This window comes from Lissotriton vulgaris, unplaced genomic scaffold (assembly GCF_964263255.1).
Source record: "Lissotriton vulgaris unplaced genomic scaffold, aLisVul1.2 SCAFFOLD_2786, whole genome shotgun sequence".
NCBI classification, from domain to species: Eukaryota; Metazoa; Chordata; class Amphibia; order Caudata; family Salamandridae; genus Lissotriton; species Lissotriton vulgaris.
Genome location: NW_028250591.1, coordinates 174,615 through 200,367, shown reverse-complemented (window position 1 = coordinate 200,367; position 25,753 = coordinate 174,615). Strand labels below are relative to the sequence as shown.

At 46.0% G+C, this 25,753-nt stretch overlaps 1 protein-coding gene across 1 annotated transcript in view; it reads right to left on the bottom strand.

The window, feature by feature from the left end:
* LOC147663188 (proteasome assembly chaperone 2-like) overlaps nt 1–25,753 on the bottom strand; it is a 63,349-nt gene that overhangs the window by 23,744 nt on the left and 13,852 nt on the right. Inside the window, exon 3 of the mRNA XM_086950606.1 lies at nt 22,125–22,183. Within this exon, the coding sequence (XP_086806732.1) occupies nt 22,125–22,183 (59 nt within the window). The remainder of the gene's footprint in view (nt 1–22,124; nt 22,184–25,753) is intronic.

The window sequence follows — 25,753 nt, the reverse complement described above, 5'->3', positions numbered from 1 at the left end:
AAAAAAATATAAAACAACAAAAAGAAGAAAAAAAACTTTTTTTTTAGAACTACCTCCAATTTACAAAAAAAGGCAACTTTTTTTAAAACTGTCATTCTTTTTCCCCCCTGGTACGCTCCCCGGTACGCTCCCCGGGTGCGCGTACCGGGCGCTCCCCCCACGCAAAACGAAAAAAAAATGGCCCCCACATCAAACCTAGGGGTTCAGGGGGGGTCTACTCTGCCCCCTTTTGGTCATTTCCCCCTTTGTTTTTGCCACCTCTTGTGTCTCGATCCTACCGAGACAAAGATGGCGGCCGCTCCGGACTGTTTGAAATGTTGACAGACACCCGAGAGCCAATCAGGTTTTCGTGCGCGAACTCGCGTAGCGTGCTGGTTCGCGCCCCGGTGCGCGTACCGGGGCGCGCTTATAGATATATATTTTTTTTTTAACCTAAATTATTAAAAATCCACTGGAGAACATATCTTGAGACATAGCAAATGCACATCGGGCTACCAGTCCCTACAATTTTGCCAAGTTTGGTGGAAATCCATTCAGCCGTTCGGGCTAAAAGTGAGGTCGACCGCCCTATGGAAATTAACATGGGGAAAACACGTTTTGGGACCCCCCTTTTTTCCTCGGCCCCCGCTTGACGAATCCCCCCCAAACTTTCAGGGAAGGACCGGAGCGCCGCCAGGCAAATTTGAGGAAATTTTCAGGCAGATTCCTCAACCGGCGCCAAAGTTATTCACAATAGAATGTTGCGATTTCCCTATTCAAAATAATCCTAACTATAACTACCTACTGGCGATATATATAACGCAATTTAAATAAAAGGTACAATAAGAAATTATGTGTAATATATTAAAGCGTGGAAGTAGGTTGTAATTGATTAGGAACTGTCCGTTTTTTCAACCGAAATTGCATTAAGAAGCACTGAGAATAATATGCTCTAAAATGGTCACCATGTTTGCGATGTATACCTGGATCATACATAGTTGTGAAATGTGATTGTCCTTTGTCAATGTCGATGCCCATATACTGCTGTTCTTTTGTATTTAAAATGAACTGTTCGAGGCATATGAGCTGCAGATCACTCACTGTGCATAGATGGCCACCTAGTGTTGGGCCCGGATGTTTGCAGTTTGTTTTTGGTGTAGAAAAGTTTCTGGAAGTCACAGGATAGGGGACTCCTCCTTTGGATCATACTGCGCATGGGCATCGGCTCCTTCCCCAGATAGTTTTTTTCCGCCACCGGGCTCGGATGTGTCTCCAGCGCTCCATGTTGGAACCGATTTCCTTTGGCGCGCAATCCTCACCAGCTTATCCGATATAGTTTCCAGTCGACGCTACTCTTCAACTTCGGTCTTCGATTCCGGTCATCGACGAAGGCCTTCGGGCCCACCTAGGCCTCAACTTCCAGCTCATGGAAAGGAATTCATGTAAAAAGTGTCCTCAATGTGGGTCGAAGTTTCCCCACACCGACCTACATGAGGTGTGTAACCTTTGCCTCTCTCCGGAGCACCAGGCCAGAGACTGTTCAGCTTCTGCCTCCGTCCGCTCCAAAACGACGATCCGGGACCGAAGAGCTAGTAGAACAATGGCTCGTTCCTCAGCTCCGATTCCAGACGACATCTTCCAAGAAGGCGTCGACGTTCCAGAACATCATGGCATCTACAGCAATTCTGAGGCCGAAGATTCCGAAGTCGAGGACATCACTACAACACAGCGGGTCGTAAGTAAGACAGTCGACCCCAACCCTTCCTCGACACATTCAAAAAAGGCTTTGGTCACACCCTCACCCTCAGGTGCACACCGGGACTCTGCTTCCACTGCCCCGCCCTCATGCACGGCAAAGAAGCTTACTAAGCCTTCTGGCGACTCTGGCTTGAGTCTGTCTGCCCACGGTGCCGACGCACACCTACCCACACGGAAAAGATATAATTTGCCGCCATGCCGACATCGAAACAATCGGCACCGATGCGTGGTTGGATCTGGTTTCCCAGGCGACCCTTGGCCGGGTTGTGTGCCTGGCCCTCTCCATCAAGTCTTCATCGGATCTGTTTTGATGAGGACGGGTCGGGGTGGGTTCATTGTTATGGGTGATTGTGTTTTTTTTGTGCAAGTACATTCCTCCAAGATACAGCGATGCATTTAGTACTTGCATATTGCAGGTACATTTTGTCTTTTTCGTACCTCGTAGCTTCTAATCTACAACCTTGTGCGGTTGTAAGGACATATAATTTTGCCATTTTGTTTGGTCATTGACCAAGCTTAGCTCCTCTGACATAAACCAGTGCACGTGGAAGAGGTACCCATTTTTAGCCACAAAGGAGTATCTTATGAATAGTAATGCACTTAAAACAGGGAGTCTGCTGTAATGTTGTGGGAGGGGAGCTGCAGTGTGCCGTGTGAATGGGATACCCTTGGTGTACAATAGGCAGCGAGTGCAGCTCCCTGCTCCAGCTGCAGACAGTGTACGTGTGGGAAGCGGGGCAGGCGGGGTGGGTTATAGTGAAACACCAGCTTGATGAAAGAAGGAAGAGGGTTACAGAGAGGGGTGATCTGCTGTGCCACACACTCTATCCTTGAGCTGTCGTATATTTTATATATATATTTTAAAGTTAGGCCCAAAGTTTCCATAGGAAACGTATTTGTTGTTTTGACGAATACTCACAAAATTTTCAAAAATCTTCTCCTTTTTGGTTCAGCTGCTGTGTTGAAAGGTTCGGGGTGATCTGTCAAGCGGGGGCTGAGAAAAAAGGTTCCCAAAACAAGTTTTCCCCATGTTAGGTCTATGGGAATTTTTTGTTTTTTGAACACGACTACAGCAGAAACTGCTGAAAGGAATTACACCAAATTTGGTAGAGAGCTAGGAGGTTAGGCCAGAAAGCGTGCTTTTTGGGATATGGCGTAAATCCGTTTAGTAGTTTCAGAGAAATTAAAGTTCTTAAAATATAGATGATATCAGGGAGCCCAACAGCCTACTGAGACCCTACTGAAATTTGATTCACTGCCAACACTTCAACCAAGAAATGTTGGTAGCCAGCTTGGGACTCGGTTGAACCGAGCCCCACAAAAATTTTTTTTTTTTTAAAAGTGGGGGTTGGGGGAGGGGATGGGGTGGGGGGGGATGGGGGAAGACTAGAAGCACCCTGACCCCCTAGGCCTCTTGGAGGGGGGGGGGTCCCACTGAAAACCTGCAGGCGCAAAAAAAACTTTTTTTTTTTAATGTTTGGGTGGGTCCCGTCACCGGGGCTAAAACTAAGAAAGGGCACAGTCCCCTCCTGGAGCCCTAAATGGCCCAGTGGACAGCTACCCCACAGGGCCGGCTACAGCAATGTCCCGGGGTGCCCATCCCTGGGACATAGCAGTTTGCTATGGCTTGGAGTGAGCAGTGCCATAGCAAACACTCCACATTCAGAAAGCAAGAGCAGACAATGCTCTTGTTTGCTGAAAGTGGAGCATGTCCGTTTCCCTGCCTGCTGTCAAGCGAGCAGGAAAACAGACAAATTGCTTTGAGATCCAGAGAGCTGCATGTTAGCAGTTCCCTGAGTCTCAAAGCAATGCCGGCTCCCGCAAGAGGAGAGGAGAGAGCAGGGACCGCAGGTGGGGGTTGGGGTTGTCCCCTTGCCCCCTGAGGGCCACAAGACTAAAGGCGACTTCTTACCCCAAGCAGCAGTGCACCAAGAGGCGCGTTTGCAGAGTGGTGGAGAAAGGGGACATGGCCTCTGACAACCTCTCAGCAACTAGCTGTTAGGGTCTTACTGAAGGTAACAGGACGGCTAGTTGGCCTCAAAGTACTCTCAAGAGCCAAGGGGACTTCACCCCCCAACTAGTAGTGTGCCAGGAGGAACGTTTGCAGAGTGGTGGGGAAAGGGGTGTGGCCCCCTGTGAGGTTTCAGCAATCCCGCTGTGTGGGACTTACTGAAAGTAACAGGAGGGGTAGTTGGCCCCCAAGAACGTCCTTGGGACTGGAGAGCCAACTACCCCTCCTGTTCTATCCAGTAAATCCTACACAGTGAGATTCCTGAGAGCTGGTCGGAGGCCCAGCCCCCTTTCTCCACTACTCTGCAAACACGACTAAAACTTTAAAAAAAACCTAGAAATTCACTGAAAAAACCAAAGGTCACAAGTACGTTATAGTTAGGAAATGGATTATAAAAACAAGTTTAGAAATTCACTGAAAAAACAAAGGTTACAGAAACGTTATAGTTAAACTCAGGTCTCACTCATACAAAACCAGAGAAATTCAGCAGTTCTAGTTAGCTGAGCTAACTATAACTCGCACCCCCACAATGCACTGCTTATAACCTCACATATGACATCACTCATGACAGTCAGTGACATCACTCATGACATCTCAAATTACATCACTGATTACATCATCCACAGTCTGACGCACCCACTCACACCCCCATATAACCTTTTATACACTCACTCCAACCTCCACACTATCATTCTCAAACCCATTCAGACACCCAATACCAGTAGTTACACAGCCACTCCCTGATTCTTAGGACTACACACACATCCACTGACTCACCCATACAGACTCTCATACATCCATTCACTCACTAATACAGCCACTGACATCCACTTATACATCTGTACAGCCGCTCACACACTGAGTCAGTCACCCATGGAGCTACTCACACACCTATTCACTCACCCATACAGTCAATCACAGACACTTACTCACCCATACCATTACACACACACATGCAGATACTAACACGTTCTCACTCACCTTAACAGTCACTAACATAAGCACACACTCACTCATATAGCCACTCACAATCACACACCCATATTGTCACTCTTATATCCCAACACTCACCTATACTGCCTTTCACATACTCAGTTAATCAGCCATATACTACTGACACATCCACTCACTCACTGGCACAGCCATACACACACTCACCCAGTCACCTATACAGCCCTTCACACATGCACTCACTAACCCATACAGCTACTGACTCACACACTCACTCATCCATACTGGCAGTCACACACACCCTCACCCACTCACAGAGACACTCGTACAGGTACTGAGACAACCAATCATTTGTTTTGAGAAGCAAACAAGGACCCCCTGATACGGATTGATTTCCTGGGTCAGGGCAAAAAGCAAGTGTGAGTAGATTACCCAGGCAAATTCGTGAACCAACTAGCACATGAAAAGTAACTCAATACATATTAAAAAAATGATAATACACTATTGCATGTGCATATGAAAATACAAATTTAATAACATGATATTCATAAAAAACTGATACATAGTTATACACAAAAGATAAAAAAGTTATTAGCATTTGAACATATGCGAATTTTCAATCATGTCAGTAGTTCATTGGTATAAAAGATCAGATGGTTTCCTGTTTTTTGTCAACGCGTTTCAACACTTATGTGCCTTCCTCAGGACTGTACCATCATACTGTAAAAGATTTTAAAAAAGATAATTTTACAATAGTGTTTTGCTATGTACATAACAACTAGTGCAATAGTTTTCTACCATGCGCTAAAGGTTGGTTATCTTCAAAGCTGATAATGCCGCTTTAAACATTTTGACACTTTGATGGAGCTGCCATTAAAATACATATGATACAAAATATTTGCCTTATACTCTCATTGGATAATTATTCGATAGGTTTTGGTATTATTTCAAGAAAAACATACAGTTTATTTCATTCTTATGACAGCATTGTATGTATAATTCAGACGCTAACTGTTATGGACTGAGAACCGATAAACAGAAGAAACAGATGTACAGAAAAGACAGATTTATGGCCTATTTTAGATAGAAAGTTACACAGAGAATGTGGGTATATGGTCCCTATTTAGCCTATTAATGAAAGTGTTCATCAAGATTTTAACCACTAGTTGTTCTAAACTACTCCTTGTAATGCCACATAGAAAGTGCCATTTGTGCATCATTTGTGTGATGCTTGACGATACATAGCACCTCTATGTTGGTAGGATTTCAACATACCCTTTCCTACATTTCTAGGTATATTCTAGTATTATCCTAATTTTGACATTTTTATTTATTTAGATTTATAAGGAGGAGCTTACTTATTATAAACAAAGAACCGGGTTTATGCGCCCGAGATTAGGGTCAATGTGCCATCTAGGTCACTTTAAATATTGATGAACATCATGTCTGTATAATAAGAATATTTTATCTTTGATTAGCGTATACCTCCTAGTAAAATAAAATGAAGCAACACAAGATGGTCGGTGTGCTTACCTGATTCTAGTCTGACGTTTAAGTTGGCTGGGTTTTCTGGTGAATATTTCGGATAATCTACTAGATATAGTTGATATCACAGCGCAGGAACAATATAGTAAAGATGAAAAATGCCACTGAGGATGGATAAAGAGGATCGTATTACTTAACCAGTGATGTTATTTTTCACGGTGAATTGTGCGAGTAAGCAGTAAGAATTTATAATCCTACAAGGAGAATCTTTATTTTATTCTGCCAACACCCTGTTCGTATTTGTCAAATTCTATGTAGTACTTATTCATAAAAATGCAGAGGCGTTTATCTATTTACAAGTACATTGCTTATTTTCTATACTTGGTACACGTTACTAGTTGTTATGTTTCTTACCATATATTTTTCTAGATATTCCTAGCTTTCGTCCGTTCGTGAGCCGTGCCATGAATATATCTTCTGACAGTGTAATTAACTACAGTCGCCCATCTATAAAAAATATATAAAAAGTACACATTGGCTAGGCGCTGAAGAATATATTGCCTCTTAACTTAATTAAGTTGGCTTAATTCAACAAAGAATTTGTTTTACAGTTTTGTTGAACTGCCGGATACCGCTGAAACGCCGCTGTGTGCGGTCCGTTTTGAACAGTACCAATACAGGTGAGAGCCGATATAACGGAGCGCTGTAACTTAATGCTACATAGTTTTAAATAATAGACAAAAGGTAACGCCAGTGTTACTATGTTGTCTTTCAGACTACAGGAACCGCCCAATCGCTGCAACTGCTCGCAGTCATCACTGAAGCAGTTCTCTGCAACACGAAAATCTTGATGAACACTTTCATTAATAGGCTAAATAGGGACCATATACCCACATTCTCTGTGTAACTTTCTATCTAAAATAGGCCATAAATCTGTATTTTCTGTAAATCTGTTTCTTCTGTTTATCGGTTCTCAGTCCATAACAGTTAGCGTCTGAATTATACATACAATGCTGTCATAAGAATGAAATGAACTGTATGTTTTTCTTGAAATAACAACAAAACCTATCGAATAATTATCCAATGAGAGTATAAGGCAAATATTTTGTATCATATGTATTTTAATGGCAGCTCCATCAAAGTGTCAAAATGTTTAAAGCGGCATTATCAGCTTTGAAGATAACCAACCTTTAGCGCATGGTAGAAAACTATTGCACTAGTTGTTATGTACATAGCAAAACACTATTGTAAAATTATCTTTTTTAAAATCTTTTACAGTATGATGGTACAGTCCTGAGGAAGGCACATAAGTGTCGAAACGCGTTGACAAAAAACAGGAAACCATCTGATCTTTTATACCAATGAACTACTGACATGATTGAAAATTCGCATATGTTCAAATGCTACTAACTTTTTTATCTTTTGTGTATAACTATGTATCAGTTTTTATGAATATCATGTTATTAAATTTGTATTTTCATATGTACATGCAATAGTGTATTATCATTTTTTTAATATGTATTGAGTTACTTTTCATGTGCTAGTTGGTTCACGAATTTGCCTGGGTAATCTACTCACACTTACAACCAATCATTTTCCCATACAGCCACTCAGGTACCCACTCACACACCCATACAGCCACTTAGACACCAAATGACACACTGATACAGACATTCACACAACCAGTCACTCTCCCATACATTCACTGGGACACCTAATCACTCACTTAGTCAGTTACGCACCCACTGAATCATCCATACAGGCACTCATACACCCACTAATTAACCATTATACCTTGGTATATACAGTTAACACTTTTTTAAAACACTCACACTCACTGGATGAGGTCATCAGTGATGCCATTTAAGTGGTCATAAGTGATGTCACTGACCATGTCATGAGTGATGTAATATGTGAGATTATAAGCAGTGAATTGCAGAGGCACGAGTTATAGCTAGCTCAGCTACCAATAACTGCTGAATTTCTCTGGTTTTGCACGAGTGATACACGTGCCTAACTAGAACGTCTCTGTAACCTTTGTTTTTTTCAATGAATTTCTGAGTTTTTTAAATCTATTTCCTAAATAAAACGTACCTGTAACCTTAGTTATTTTTAGTGATATATATATTTATATATTTTAGGGCTGCTGCCAGGTGCGGTCCGTGACTTCACAGGGTGGGCGCGATCATTGTATTGGTGCCCCACAGCCCGGCTGACTCCTGCGGTTGGGGCTAGGGCGTTTGGGGACTTAAGGAAGTGTTGGACATTATCCCAAACTGGGACTTACCATCTTCACGCTGCCCTCTTTTACCAGAATACCAGCACCAATAATGGGAATATTTGGCATCTGTGTGTGGGAGAGCAGGATCTGCTTACTATGGCTACCCCCACTTTTTGCTGGTGTTTCACTGATTTATCGTCTTTAGTCTGGCTGGGGCCCTGCTAACCAGGACCCCAGCCTAGCTGCTTCCTCTCTAAACTGATTGCATGCACTTTATGTACACTCCAGATTGGTTACTGGGTTACCCTTGTGAATCCCTAGTATATGGTACCTTAGGTACCAAGGGCATAGGACCCCAGAAGCCTACCAGGGGCTGAAGCATGTATTATGCCACCCCTGGAAAGCCTTCCAAAATGGCACCACATGTCTGCTCTTGCAGCCTGGGTAAGGTGGTGTAGGCACGCCTCACTAAGATATAGTATACCTATATCTACCTTTAAATACAGACACATATAAACCTATAAGTCACTCCTATGGCAGGCCTTGACAATCCTGGAAGCAGAGTGCTTGGTTTTGTGTGAGAGGGTGCCCAAGCAGAAGCTGAGCTCCTCTGCAGCTTTCGGAATCACTTCTCTGTAGCGGTTCTGTGATACAGCCATACCATATACTCTCAAGTGCATTATAACCTCGCGGTAAATGCTAACTTTGGAATGGCTGCATCAAAAAATGTCTTGTTTGGTGTCAAACACTTTGGAATCCTATCCCCCCACCCTGCCAGTCCTGGCAGCGGGGGTAGAATTCCACCCTTCTAGAGGGAGAAGACATGTACACACTTACCTAACCGGTAATAGTTTAAAAGAGCCCCAGCATCACAAAATGGTTGCTGCTGCCACAGACACGAGTCTGACCTCCTGCTGCTGGACGAAACTCTGGCAGAGGAGGCCTCGACAATAGGTTTCCTGTCACAGGGAGGTGTAACCACCTCCCCAGACAGGCTTTAGTGTATTGGGCAGGGTGGGTACCTTCAGTGAATGCTTTTCAGACAGTGCCTGGGGCACAAAAGGTGTCCCTGTGCATACCCCAGTTCAAACCGGTTGCAGGGGCGCTCAGCCCCTGCTCTGGTGCAAAACTGGACTGTGGAGCTGGGTGGTGGGCGGACCGGAATAACAGGCGGGGAGGCCGGATATAGTGAGCTATAACAAGTGTTTTATTGCAGGTGCAGAACAAAGTCACAGTGAGGGAGGGACGCAGTCTTGAATCCAAGGGGTGGTGGTCCAATAGTAACTGCGGGGAACCAGGCTCGGTGAGGATGTTGGGGATCAGGATTCGCTCTTCCTTATTCCGCCAGTAGTCTCCTCGGTTTGGTACTGGGGCTCCTTGGAGGCTTAAGAAAAAGGAGAGAAGTGTAGGGCTTTAGTCTGAGTACTCCAACAGTACACCCCACCACCTACACCGGGGAGTGAAAAGGTACTGAGAACGACCAGTGCGGACGGGACGGAAAAGGGGGGGGAAGGAAACAGGCAAGAATGAGGTAGGAGGTAGAAAGGCGGGATGGTGCAGGACAGTGCTCGGTCTTTGTACAGTGCGCGTGAGTAATCACTTAATATCCCTGTGCTCGTGCAGGCTAAGGACTATATACAAGGCTATTTACATCTACTATATACAGGAGGGAACACGGAGAAAGGGTAACTGGTACTCACGTGCCCCGCCGCAACTCTCGTCCGAGTTGCGGCCGCTCTCCAGCTTCCTCCTGAGGACGCCACCAGTCCTCCGTCCAGACGTCCTCTTCCTCGTCCTCGCTTCCCTCTCGCAGTGTTGCTCCTCTCTCTCTCCGGGGTCCGTCGCTGTCCGCTGCCTCCTGCCACGAGTCGGTTGCTCCGAACGACTCTCCTTCGTCCTCGGAGCCTTTTCTACCTTCCGGGTTCTGGTCTGGCCGTCCACTTCCGGGGCCGGGGTCGATCGCTTCCGGGTCGCTAGGGGTCGATCCACCGTCACTTCCGGTGTTCCGGGCGAGGGTTTCCGGTCCTTCGTGCTCCAGTGTCGGTACCTGCAGGGGACGACAAAGAAAGGGTGTCCTGGGTGTCCGGGACGTTAAGCGACCGGGCGCGGGAGATAGGACCCCGGCGCCCGGACTGGGTTGCGTCGAGGTAGGTGCTGCCTCCGCTCCACATGGACACAGGGGAAGGGGTGTAACCACCCCATCCCCAGGTCCTCCCATAGGTGGGACCTTAGAGTTAGTCCTTCCCCTAAACTTAATATCAGTATAGGAACCCAGTCCCTAGGACTTTAGATTATCCTGGACAAAACTCTGCAACATATATCTTGGAACCTACGACATTCTATTCTGACTAGAAGACTGAAGAATCTCCCTTGGGGTCAAGGAGTGACTCCCTCTTCAAACAGGCACCGAAAAGTATCATGCTGGTCGGCATTTTCAAGGCTCCCGCCGGATCCTGACTGGAACAGCCAAGTCACACCTGGGACCCCTCAACTCCACCCTCAACGCTGCCGCAAGAATGATCACAGGAACAAAGAAATTTGACCACATCTCACCGGCACTCAAAGAACTGAAATGGCTCCCGATTGAACAACGAGCCAACTTCCGCACAGCTTGCCTCACTCATAAAGCCTTGCATACAGGCAAACCAGAATACCTGGCCTCTAAACTCAAAAGGGCTGGACAATCCAGGAACCTCAGAAGCTCCAACACACTCCTGCTCATCCCGCTGAAATCACAGAAACGCAAGACCTCAAACAAATCCTTTGCGGGGAACGCTCCCAGGATTTGGAACTCCATCCCCCCACATATCAGAACGACCGCCTCCTTCCCACAATTCAAAACGCTACTCAAAGCCCTCTTCCTTGAACGCTCCGGTGCTTAGCGAGAAGCCCATCTCCCAACAGCAGAAATCTGATAGCCTTTGCGGAACTCAGAACTAACTGATTCGGCCCCGAACTCCGTCTCTTACTGCGTTATTATTGTTGTTGTTCTGTTGGTGTACAGGCTATATTTCCCTCCTTTCGTTTCCGATTCTTGTTTTCTATGCTTATTGCCATGGTTGCATCTCTCTATTTGCTGTGAAGCGCTCTGATACCCTCGGGTCCAGCTAGCGCTATACAAAACTTCAATAAATAAATAAAAAAATCCTGAAGGATTTGCGACATAGGACACGGACATCCAGACATTTCAGAGGCCGACACGAGATCACAGCAAAGCTGAGACCCGCAGCCATCACGAGTGATGTGGAACCGGAACTCCTGGACACTGGGCATATTTGCAAGTGCACCTACTTCCCGAGCTTTCCCGAAGTTGTGCATTGGGCTACGTGTAGTCCAAACCCTGAGCACCATCTGCACCGAAGATTGTGGCCCTACACTTCACGAGTGTTCTGTGGGCCTGCTTCTAGCATTTCTGCTAGAGGCCCCTTCGCGATCCCTGGTCCGTTGACTGGTGGGTCCCCACGAAGTTTCTTGGGCTTCCCTGGTTGCTCCAAACGTGCCCTGACTCCGCTCCAACGGGTGAGTCCCTCAGACCTTGCTGGTCTGCTCCAAAGCCGATCTTTGCATTCTGCGTGGGTGCTGTTGCCAAGGCTTGTTGGGTCCAATCCGGATACAGACACCACAGCACTCGACATCTGAGTGGGACAGCTCGAATCCAGCTCCTGGTTGTCGTCGACACGTCCTGGTCCTCGTGGCTGAAGAGTCAAGCTTCACCTCCTGCACCTGAAATCACCTGACATCGTGAGCATCTTCTTGTTGCCTCCCTGGTCACTGGCTAGTGACCCAGACTCTGTCCCCTCTGCTTTCAGGTTCTTCAGATCTTCGATCCACCCTTGGATCCATCTGGACACTTTTCATCTGGTCTCCTGCAGCACTTCTTTGCAGCTCTCCAAAGGAAACGACGACAAAACCCAACACGAAAAGACACCTATGCACCCTGCTTCCCTGGGTGAGGTAACACGAGTACTTCGGTGCTCTCGTGGGTCTTGACTCTCGAACTGTCCAGTACTGAAGGGTTTTGTTCCTAATCCACTCTTAAGTGTCCCTAATCTTTAAAATTCTAATGGTGATTTGCGGCTGTGTTTAGACACTGCACGCGTCCCCCGTGAGTCTCCTGCCTCCCTACCTTGGGTGCCCCAGCGGTTCTACAGGCTCTAGGCCTGGTCTCTATGTCCCTCGTAGTTCTTATACCACTTATACCACTTTTAGTATATGGTTTGTGAGGCCCCTAGGGCAAAACATATAATGTGCTAATTTACTGTGTGCTAATTAAGTTTACTGTTTGTACTTTAGCCTCAGGCCTCATAAGGAGACTAGAGGCATGCGTTTAGAATAAATACATATATTTTTATATATACCTGGTGTGGTTCTCCTTTCATTTGGTCATTCACGAGATTATAGACTGGTAAAACAAGCTGCATTACATTCCTTCAAGACTTAGCCTGAAGGCTGCTCTCCACAGCTACTACTAGGATAACTTTCTATAAAGGTTGTCTTTAAACCTACAATCAATAAGGGTAATTTGGACTGGTGCAAGGTGCCCACTAGAATAGTGGACAGCATATGCCAGGCCAACTTCTCACACCATGGATGTCAAGCACCCGGCTGTGTTGCCTGCTGGGAGCTGTATTTCATCATCCAGAACTACAGCAAAACGGACTGAGGTCAGCTGTACTCCCACCAATGGGAGCACTGCAGCATGTTTAAAAGAGGGTGGAGGCACATCTTGCTGGTACTCACGGCATCAGAAGAAGGCATTTTTTGCCAAAACGCATCATGCCAAAGCTGGTAATAAAGTGGCTTCAGAAAAATCCCCTGCTGTGTCCTCCTACTGCTTTCTAATGAAGTGGTTTTCCTGTGATGTATTGGCGCCGGCCAGAGGCGCACAGGAGGACCCGTTCTGCAAAGTGTCAGTGACTTCACTGGCAAACGTTGCTCTTTCTTTCCCAAGTGATTGGATTGCCGCAGACCGCCTCTGAAGCAGGTTAAGCATAGGGCTGCTCCCAGGTGCGGTCCGTGACTTCACGGGGTGGGCGCGATCATTGTATCGGCGCCCCACAGCCCGGCTGACTCCTGCAGTTAAAGCTAGGGTGTTTGGGTACTTAAGGAAGTGTTGGACATTATCCCAAACTGGGACTTACCATCTTCACGCTGCCGTCTTTTACCAGAATACCAGCACCAATTATGGGATCATTTGGCCTCTGTGGATGTCAAGCACCCGGCTGTGTTGCCTGCTGGGAGCTGTAGTTCCTCATCCAGGACTACAGCAAAACGGACTGAGGTCAGCTGGGCTCCCACCAATGGGAGCACTGCAGCATGTTTAAAAGAGGGCTGAGGCACTTCATCCCGGTACTAGCGGCATCAGAAGAAGGCATTTTTCACAGAAACGCGTCATGCCAAAGCTGGTAATAAAGTGGCTTCCGAAAAATCCCCTGCTGTGTCCTCCTACTGCTTTTTAATGAAGTGGTTTTCCTGTGATATATATATATATATATATTTCCAAGGACCACCACCTTCTATCGAAGTTTACACAGCGGGGTTTACAAAGTTCATTTATTCAATTTCGGCATGACATGTCTCGGTATTTCACCTTTCTCAAATACCATCTATTTTGAAAGTGCCTCTGGTGCTAACAGTCCCTTGGTCAGTTTATTATATCACCCCAGTGTCTGAAGTAGAATGGGGCGCACCTGGGTCATGTCACGCGGAATCACTACTAGCAGTTCGTTGCTTGCAGACTGCAATGCCCAGAATGCAGTTTGTTCTTCGCGCCGGGGTGTGGTTCCGTTGTGCCGGTATTTTCTTTTCGTTCCTATGGTAGAAAGCCGGTTCAGAGCATGACCCGGTCGAAAGCTGTAGCACTGTGCTGGGCAATCAGAGTCTTTTGTATCCCACACTTCCAACCCTACGATTCCATCAGCAGCAGAACCGGAGACGCCATTGAACTAGTAACGTCCCTCCATGTAAGTATGGACTGCACATTGTCAGCGTATTTTCCGTTTGCTCTGGAATGCAGGGTGGTCTGAAAAATGCCATAGACTCTTTGGACTCTTATGGAAGGGCCTTCCTCGCGTGTCAGTGGCGCATGCAATATATTTCCAAGGACCACCACCTTCTATCAAAGTTGATGAGGAGACACAGCGGGGCTTACAAAGTTCATTTATTCAATTTCGGCATGTCACGTTTCGGTATTACACCTTTCTCAATGCCATCTATTTTGAAAGTGCCTCTGGTGCTAACAGTACCTTGGTCAGTTTATTATATCACCCCAGTGTCTGAAGTAGAATGGCGTGATTGTTCACGGAAACACAGACTTATTTGAGCCGGTGATCCGCTATAGCCTGAGGCATATGGTGGCCTTCTGATCTAACGACCTGTCTGGCGTGTCAGTTCCATCCTTCTGTGCAACTTTTCTGTCCTGAAGATGGTCCTACGGATCGTTATAACCAACGAGGACCGAAACGTCAACGCCTAACGCCTTTTGTGCAACACACTGTATAATTCACTTAATATAATCTGTGAATTTTACTATGCATAATCTGTTTATATGTGGTCCTTTGATTGTATCCACATTATTTGCCTAAGGTGTTTATGTACTACCCTATGATTTGCTATATTTACTGTGGTAGTATTTTTGTTGCCAGACCTTCACTGTCTAAAAACAAGCTATTTTATGCACTGGAAAATAAAAAATAATCTATTTTTTGATATAACCTCGAGTGTTGCTCGTGAAGCCCTTTGGTCACTATAACTAATTAAGTGTTCACGGACGTGACACAGTAAATTGTAAAAGTATATTGTTAATGATTCCTTCCTGGACATCTAGCTTATATTGTTAATATAACCCAGTCCCGGGGGGATTATTGGGTGGCTCTGTTCTAATATTATTGAAGTAGAATGGGGCGCACCTGGGTCATGTCACGCGGAATCACTACTGGCAGTTCGTTGCTTGCAGACTGCAATGCCCAGAATGCAGTTTGTTCTTCTTTCTTTTCGTTCCTATGGTAGGAAGCCGGTTCAGATCATGACCCGGTCGAAAGTTGTAGCACTGTGCTGGGCAATCAGAGTCTTTTGTATCCCACACTTCCAACCCAACGATTGCATCCATATATATATAGATCACACACACACCCCCTTCCCCCCTCCCCCATTTGGGAATGCATTGGGAGGAGCAGGCAGGGGTACAATGGACCATTGCCTGCTCGCCCAGAAGTCTCCTGACAGGATTCACAAAGCAGAAGGGGCACCAAGTGGACTTCTTTCCCTTTGTGAATCAGCTACCACTATCTCTGAGGTATTGGTAACTGATCAAGTGTCTACAATTGCAGTCACAGACCACCGAGACATGCCACTGCAGCTTTCAATTAGGAGAGAGTGCCCCTTTCACTTACCCTCCTGTGGTTCAGAATGGATCACAAATCTAATTTTGCATGTGAGAAAGACTTTTCTGACTCACAAAATGGAGTTAGTAAATTGGAAAAAGCCATTTTTCAGTTGCTAACACTGATTTTGTAGATTGTAGGAATTGCTATTGGAAATTACCATTTTATATTTGGCCCTAATTTACTTACTTGGAAACGCAACCAATTTACACATAAATATATGTACTAAGAATTTAAAGTTCCTTTATTTAGCAGTTGTCTTTTCTAAACCACAACAACCTTCCATCAAAATGTTCTTCAAACCCAAGTTCACATTTCAAAGCAAACTAGGCTTATTTTTTTATTTTTTATTATCACATATTTTGATTGATTTTCAAGGTAGTACAAAACCAGAGCAGCATTTCTTCTGCAATTAGGAGTGTACATTTATGTATATCATCTTAGTGTAGAGATCATGGTATTTTTTCACATGATATTTTTTCACATACGAAGGCATTGCTGATGAAATCACCAAGATAGGAAATAGCTGTGACAATAGTTTTAAAATTGTAACACTTAATGCTGTCAGAGCAACACGCTCTACCCCACCCCCCTCCCACCTAGAACTCGCTTGGATGGTCCGGATAGTGTGACGCAGCAGTAAACTTGAAGGAGTGCCATAATGCTGGGGGTGGGGTGAAGGGGTGGGGGGTAGAGAGAAAGGGTCAATAGATGTATAACAGTGTTGTATTATCACCAATGCAATGAATTGTAGTATTTTAGTACATACAGTGGTTCGTTTCATTTTTGCACTAATCAGCAGTAATGTTAGCTTTGAAGTTTTCTAACAGATGGGCCCACTCCACAGAAATTGACTTTTTTCGTAGCCCTCTATACTCCTCCCTTTAAAGGGCTTCTCTTTCTGTCGTGGCCTAACGTATTACTTTGTCCCCACAAGCTCCCTTTTTCGGTGAGGAGTGGGATTTCCAATGCTGTGAGAGCATTCTTTTAGCCAATATTTAGGAGAGATCAGTGAAACAGCGCAGCACTGCAGCTTTCCGTAGTAGAGGGAATAACACCAAGAGACACACCTCTATAGTAGACCATGAGGGTCTTTCCGAAAATTGCGACAAACCTTTAGTAACTTTCTGCCAATACCCCTGCAGGGAAGGGCAGGACCATAGCATGTGGATCAATTCAACTTCAGGCAGATGCCAGCGGGGGCTATCCGAGAAGGCCGATGGATACATTGTAAGGATCCTATATGGTGTCAGGTAGGCCCTATGTAACAATGAAATCTGTATGAACTTGAATCGAACATTGTGAGATACTCGTTTGGGGTGTTCAAGTATTTTGCCCATTCTTTGTCCGTAAGGGCGCGTGCTATATCCGTCTACCGTTTCTCCCTAAGGAGTAGTAGCGTAATTTCAAAGTGCTGTCTTAAGCTTCTATGTGAATGAATGAAAGAATGAAGGGGCATTTGTAGAGCGCGTGTCTACCCGGAGGCCTCCCAGCGCTAGGCAAAACTACTCAGTTAGTGGACAGAGCAGGATGGTATATTACGAGAATAGGAGGGTTTTAAGCTGTTTCCTGAAGGCACCGTGACTAGGTTCGTTTCAGAGATGGAGAGAAAGGGCGTTCCAGTGTCTGCCTGCGTTTAGGGAAAACAGTCTGCCACCGTTCCTGGATTGTTTGATTCTAGGAGTGGCGATGAGGTGAAGATCATCCGAATGCAGTTTTCTCCTGGCTTTGTAAGGTTGAATTATGGCTGAGAGCAGGGGCGGACCCTTACCCTGAAGAGATTTATGGACGATGAAGAGTGACTTGAAACTGATTCTCTCCTTCACCGGCAGCCAGTGAAGGAGGCGCAGGGCGGGTTTTGCAGAAGAGGGTTTGGGGGTCCCCATCAGCAGTCTGGCTGCGTAGTTCTGGATGACTTGTAATCGGTTGATGACCGAAGTGGGGGCTCCCAAATAAAGCGCGTTACCATAGTCCAGTCTGAAGAGCAGGATGAACTGGACCATGGTTTTCTTGGCTTGGGGAGGGAGCAAGGGGAGGACTTTCCTTACTGTTCTGATGAGGCCGAAGCAGGTTGCCAATGTCTTGCTGGCGTGTACTTGAAAAGGTCAGTTTATTGTCTAGCCAGATGCCCAGGCTCTTTATGTCTGGCTTAGGGATTGGGACTGGACCCATGCATACTGGCCAGATGGGTCTGAGTGCCGTATTATCAAAGTTGCTCAGGGTCATGACCTCGGTCTTTCCCCCATTTAATTTCAGGTGGGAGGACCCATCCAATTTACCACTTCCGTGAGACAGGCTTTTAGGGTCGTGGAGTGAGGGGAGGATTGGTATGTAGCCATCTAACTAAGTGGCTCCCATGCCCCATTATGTGTAGCGCTTGTAACAGTTGGAATGTAGGGGGCTCACGTTGTTCAACGAGCCAATCCTGGAGGACAAAGTGGAGGATGCTGGCATGGGTCAAAAACAATGTCTTCAATGCATTATAAGTGAGCACTAACTCGGCGTGAGGCGTTATAGTTTTATCATTAAATTGCGATCCTACGGTTGTGATTCCAAAATCTTCCCAAGGCGCCAAACTGTGGGATGATAAAATTCCTTGCAGCGTTGGGAGACCGCAGAGAGGAATGTTCGGGTATATGGAATGGGTGTATTAGTGTATTTCAGGGAAACTTTCCTATAGTGGAGCGCTACATGCAGCAGCAAGGGGATTTCCGTTTGTCTCCCGGGTTCTGGGGAAAGTAGAGCCTGTAGTGTTCTAAGTTGTAATTGGGCAGGTGTACACCCAATTTCGAATAAATTATGGCCGGCAAGCCAATATGCCAGCCATTGTAACTGAGCAAATATACAATACACCTTAAAGTCTGGGGATCCCATACCCCCCTAATCGTAGGAAGTTGTAGTTTAGTAAGGCCGATCCGGCATCGTCCCAATCCCCATACCAAGTTTATCAAAAAGGTATTAAACATCTTGAATACCCATGCTGGAACCACCACCGGGAGGATGACAAAGTGATATAGGAGCCTCTGTAGCATCACCATTTTACAAATTGCAAGGTGCCCCGCCGTAGACAGTGGCAGTTTTATCCAGAAGGACACCTGTGATTTTAGGGAGTTCACCGTACGGATAAGGTTTCATCCCAACGTGTCGCAGGTATTCCAGGTACTTATAAGTGATTGGTTCGACCCCGAGTTGCTCCTCACCAATTGCAGAGTGGGTAGGGTATATTTGTCATAAAACGAATATACTATTGATTTGGAGGTGTTCAAATGTAGCCCTGACAGTAATCTCAAATGGGCCAGGAGAGTCGCCAGCAGATGCAAGTCTATCAGAATATCTTTAAAATATAACAACATGTCATCAGCATATAAAAAGACGGAGTGTGTATTTGGGCCGATCAGTATCTCATATGTTTTCATTGCTTGGCGCAAGTGTTGGGCAAGGGGTTCGAAAGCCATTTCAATAGAAGTGGTGACAGGGGGCAACCCTGACTTGTCCCCTGGAATATGTGGTATGCGGAGGAAATGTTGTGACCTGTTTTTGCGCGTGCTGTTGGTGCGGTATAAAGCAACTGTATCCGGCGGCAGTATGTGTGGGGGATCTCAAACTTCCGCAAGGCCGCTAGCATATATTGCCAACTCAGAATCAAAGGCTTGCTTAATATCCAACGACAGACATCCTGCAAGTGGATGTTGGGCTTAGGTCATGTGGAGCAAGCTGAAGAGATGACGTATATTGAGGGAGGTACTTCGGGGGAATAAAGCCACTTTGGTCGGTGTGTATCAAGCTAGGAAGGAGCGGAAGGAGACGCAATGCCAATATCTTGCTAAGTATCTTATATTCGGTATTGAGAATGGACAGAGGTCTATATGAGGAGAGGTCCATAGGTGGTTTTGTCAGGCTTTAATAAGGAGGTTACTGTTGCCTCCTTTGATGTGGGGGGCAAAGTTCCCTCTTCTAGGGATAATTTATATAATTGTAGTAATTTGGGGACTAACTGTGACCCAAATGTGGAGAAAATTCAATTGGGAGCCCATTAGAGCATGGTGCTTTATTGCAGGCAAGGTCCCTGGTGGCCACACAAATCTCTACTAGGGTAATTTGAGCTGCTAAAATGTCACTGTTTGCATGCGAAATAACCGGGAGAGAAACAGTCGCCAGGCAGTCATCTATATCTTCTGGAGGGGGCTGAGGGGGGCCGCGAAGAGTTGTGTATAGTAATCATGGAACACCATATTTACCCCGATCTGCGTGCTTACTAGTTCATAATTGTTAGTGTGCACAGCCAGTATGGGCGTAGGGGAAGCTTGGGGCTGTATCATTCGGGCCAGATCTATCCGCCTCTACATGCATGCAGGCACGGTATGCGTGCAAGTCAAGTAGTCGCAGATGCTCTAGTAGTATTGCCTATTTTACCCTGGCTTTTTGAAGCCTCTCCCTTCCTAGTGTGTCTGTCTAGTTTTTGCAATGTCGACTCCAATTCTGTGATGTCCCGGGAAAATCTCACGCCCGGTTCCTACTACCGCCCCCATGGGTACCCCCGGATTGTTATTTAAAAGGCCTCCCATTCCATTGATATTTTTGTGGCTGTGCCTTTGTTAGTGGTAAAGTAGGAACTGATTGATGTTGCTATAGTATTTCTAAGTACCAAAGTACTGGATAGTCTAAAAGTAAAGGCTGTAGGCGTCATGTTCGGATTGGAGAAAGCGCACACAGCCCCATTTAAGGATCAACTCAAGCGGGTTGTGGTCCGATAGGGTCTTGCCTAAGTAGGTAATGTGTGGTACAATCGGGAGATGGGTTGGCGTATGAAGAAATCTATCTAGGCGGGAGTACAAGCAGTTGGGAGGTGAGAAAAAGGAATATTCACGCAGGTTTCTGTTGCGGAAACGCCAGACGTCCTCCAAGCCCCACCCAAACATCCATTGCCATAGGATCTTAGCTTGTTGGATCGGTATGGCTCCCGGTAGCAGGGGGTGCGATCGGTCCAGACCAACATCAAGGACCGCATTAAAATCTCCTCCCAAATGCCAAGGTTATTGTGACCATTCCGCTGAGGCAATTGACAAACGGGATAAAATTGCTTCCTGATCAGTGTTAGGTGTATATATGGACCCTAGTACGATCTAGTTCCTGTCTAAGGAGACGTGTAGTAGTACATATCTGTTTTGGTCATCAATGTTGCTACTTATTAGGGAAAATGGCACACCTGAACGTATCTACACTGCTGCCCCATGTGAGAATGCAGAATAAGTAGTCGCATACAATTGACCCACCACCTTTTTTGCACTTTGAAGGTTTCAGTAGGCACTAGATGAGTTTCCTAAAGGTATACTATTTGAACCCGGCATCTGTGCAATTGGGTCAGTATTTTATGCTGCTGTTGGATTGAGCCCATACCCCCTATATTCCAAGTGATGAGATTGTGCGGTTTAACCACTCATGCCATTAAGGGACAATATTCAATAGAGAAACTATTATGCGGAGGCAGAAGTTCGGGGGCAGAAGTTCGGAGGCAGGGATCTGAACCCCGCAACCGCCGTGGCCCCGTTACGGCCAGCCAAGGGCGCCGACACCGTTCCCTGGCCACCACAGCCGCACCGACAGACAAGGCCTCAATAGGCCGCAGGTTCACACGTCCTCCCCACCGGATCCGCCGCGCCGACGAGGGCGGACCCCGGATAAGGCAAGATGGCCGCAGCATGGAACACCACCGGAGCTCAAGGCACCACCAGCTCCAGCGCCGCAGTCTGTCCGGGGGCATGCAGAGCTCGCAGTTTGCCTCAAATCCGGGTGTGCTCCGGCCTGCAGTGCCACTATGTTTTGGCAATGGTACTGGGACCTTGGATGCCGCTAGACCGGTTACATGCAGGGATTTGTAGCGAATTACTTTTCCCGGGCCCTGAGCTTGTCGCTTATTCAACCCCATTTCAGGCTGCTGGCCACGCCTCCCAAGCAAACTAGGCTGTTTGCCCACCACATACTAAGCACGAGTGCAGAGGTTTGGGGCTAGGGTATGTTGACCAATTTGCATTTTTACCCAAATGAAGGTACTGACAGTTGTAGATGGTGCTGGGCCCTCAGATGAGTATTAGAATATTGTAAAGTATACGGAAAGACCTAGCTATGTATCACATATCTTGGCATAAACATGTTGATATATTTGTTTATTCTGAAATGTACAAATTAAGAAGAACACAAAGATTTTGATTACACAAAGATTGTATTGACATGTCCCTTTGCTTTGCTTGTGGCTTTTTAATATTTTTCTTGAGGCATTTTTAAACAGTGTTTAGGACATTAGAAAATGCATCTTTTTGAAAAACGGAAATCTGCATACCTTTATTATCAGTGATCTGATTTGAAGCACAGCAAGCTTCTTATCAGGAAGTAAATATACTACAAAAAAAATATAAGAGCAATAATTAATTAACCACGTAGCAACTTTTTTCTCAATAATGTATAAATAACTGCAGGATATTTAAAAGTATATTGCTAATACAGAAAAATGTAAACAGCATGTTTTGGTTCTTTTCCTGAAAATTGTAGTGTGGCCAAAAACGGTGTAGGAAATGCTGCATTCATAGCGTTCAACAAGACTATTGTGCTTTTGCGGTCATGGATTGTGTCTTTCTGCTTTTTGTGCCTCTCTTTTTTTTATTCCATTACATAATTCTGGGTTGCAAATTATTTTCAAGTAACTTGCTAGCTGATCAAAATCTATGTTTTTTTTTTAAGTTCCTCTCTTGAATCTGCCTTTTCAGTACGATGGCAACAGTGCCCGCTTCTTAAAAAGAACTAGCAAAAGCAATAAATTGGGACATGGTGAGCACATCCTTACCTCCAGAATTTACTGACCGGGCCCTCCCATGGTTTAAATAAAAAACACAAAGTGAGTTGCAGTATCCAGAGATCCTTTTCTTGATTCACAGTACACTGACACCGAAAATGGCACCAGGGGTGTGGTATGTGCACCAATATCATGGATCCAGGGTTCCATTTGAAAAGAGGGCAAGCTTCGACAACCCATGCCTCACCACTTGGGGTTTTGCAGTCGGAACTGTGGACCCCAGAAAGCAAGTCACAAGTCAGAAAACCTTTCCTTAGTTTGTGGTACCCGGCCATGAAGACTGCTCTGGGTTTGTGGAACTCCTGCAGCATGCAGGGGACACCAACCCAGCCCTGAAATTCGCCTAACATTTACTTAAAAATGGGGGGTTAGGGGGAGGACTGGATCTATGGCAAACACCCACGGATAAAAGGGGGGTTGGTTGTCAATAGAAGATGACCGTGGAGAGTTATGTTTAATGAGGGATGGAAAAAAAGGAATCATATAAAAAATATACATAATTATAAAACCACATTAAATTCAATGAGAACCCTAAAGCTAGAAACTGAGTTATGTTCCTGGCTCGAACATGCTAAGCCAATGTAATTTGCAAGTCATGGTCGGGCCACTGGAATAATGAGATAGGTCGCTGCTGCATTTTTGCCTATTTATGGATCTGACGCATTTGCCACATAATTCATCATCTGCCTCATAATTTGCAAATTTTGCCTATTTATGGATCTGACGCATTTGCCACATAATTCATCATCTGCCTCATAATTTGCAAATTTTAACAAAAAAAAATTGTTTTTAACTCAAGCGATTCACAAGTTACTAAAATCACATCGACATGTTTTGCCACGCGGTGGAAGGTCCTTTGCAAAGACTGACTGGTCACTTTTTTGTTGCTTATTGCTATGTTTGGATGTTAATCTAAGGTGTAACCTATGCCCAGACAGTGTTAACCTCATGCGCGCTAGCGGAATTCCGCTCCTGCGCTGAGATTTCTTAAATCGCATGTTACGTGATGAGCTGGGCTCGTCATCAGCGTGCGAGGAGGCTACGCCATGACGAGCCCAGCTCGTCATCAGAGTGGAAGGGGTTAACAAGTGTAAATATTTCAAAATAATAAAAGCAAAATCCATCAGAAAATGCTGAATTATGCAGATTAATTCGACTTTTCTTGCCGAATAATTTAATCAACCCAGCCGCATGATTTGGCCCTCTCCTGATGCACAATTCCTGTGGCCCTGGTTATGGCATACAAAGCACAAAACACGCCATGAGTGATGCCGCCTCTCATGCATATCAAATGGCACTGTGAAAAAATGCAGTGTAGCAAGAGTTAAACATGTCAGACGATATCAGTTATAGTGTATGTTGTGTGCATTGCATAACCTAACTGGCAAAATTCAGTGGTTTTGCATGTTTGAGCCAGTACCACAACTAGGTTGCTAATTGCAATACATTTTCAGTAACAACATAATGTTTTAAACTCTTAAAAAAAACATAGAAAATTCACCAGTTATAGTTATCTCATGTGACTATAACTTGTGCTATAAGGTAGCTATACCTTGCGCCCCACCATGCACAGTTTTCACATCAATAATTTATTTGCAAAGGTTTGGAGTGATATTATCAATGATGTCATAGAAGATGTCATGAGTGATGTAATAATTAGCACTGCATGGCGAGGGCGCGAGTTATAGTTACCCAACATTTTACCTAACTATACCGTTACCTTAACCTATGTTTTTTTCAGTGAATTTCTAGGGTTTTTACTGTAAAGTAATATTTTATCACCATATGTAAATCCAACCCCTGCCGCATGGCCAAGAAGTGGGAGTTTTGGCTGCAGCCTAGGTCCCCCTAGGCCTTGGTCTTGCACAGAGGGGGCTTAGCCACAAGGCCTGGTCTGTGGCCAGGCCCTGTGGCCAACCCCCCCACCGCCCCCAAAGGTAGCCAACTCCATGTTGCGCAAGGCCTTTGTGCGTGCATGGTGGGGAGGTGAAGGCTGGCCACAAGGCCTGCTCTCTTGCTAGGCCCTGCGACCAACCCCCCACATCGAGCAAACCTCACCATGGCCGTGCGGGGTGGGCAGTTGGCCAGGCCCTGTAAACAACCCCCCCCCCCCCCCCCCCCACCAAGGCAGCCAATCCCAAACTGCGCAGGGTCTTTGGCATTGTGTAGCAGGGGGACTGGCCACCGGCCATGTGACCCCCCCAAACTTATTAGGCCCCAGAGACCCCATCCTATGTGGCTAAAAAATGAATAAAAAATTATGACCCAGGGATCCCATCCTCTGGAGCCAAAATATAATTAAAAGGAAAGAGGGCCTCGCAGCCCCACACCTTGACCCTTATTAGGCCCTGGGTACTGCATCCCCTGGGACGTTTTTTTTTTTTTAAATAGAGGGGGCACCCCCTCCCCAAGCCTATTTGGGCCATGGGGACCACATCTTCCAGGGTTGTATTTTGATTTTTTTAACGGGGAAATGGGCTGCATGGTCCCCCTCCCCGAGCCTCATCAGGCCCTGGGGACCCCATACCCCAGGGCCATATTTATTTTAGAGGGGGGCTGCGCGGCTCTCCTTCCCGAGCCTTATTCGGCCCTGGGGGGGGACCTTTCTTTGATTTTTTAAGGGGAGGAGGACCACACAATTTCACTTGCAGAGGCTCATCAGGCCCTAGGTACCAACCACATCACCCAGTGCCTTATTTATTTTAAGGGGGGAGGGGGGAGGGGGGGTCACGCGTCCCCCCCCTGAGAAGGGGGGGTCATTTGCCCTTAGGGCCACCTATATTTTAAAGAGGAGGAGGCCCATGTCCCTCCCCCACCAAAGCTTTATTAAGTCCTAGGGACCCCATTCCCCAAGACCATATTTATCTTGAAGAGGAGGGGGCCATTTGCCCCGTCCCCCCCATCCCCCGACCCTTATTAGGATCTGCGGACCCCTTCCACATATTTTTAGGTCTCACTGAGTCAGCGCATGCGCTGCTCTGCGAGAAATTTAGTAAGGGGATTTCCAAAGTCCTACCGGAGGCTTTTGCTGGCCTCAAGCTTGCGTACATGCGCGCGTGCACGCTCGCAGCCGCCATGTGGGTTTCTGTCAAGGCCCACGAGCAGAGGAGCCATATGGT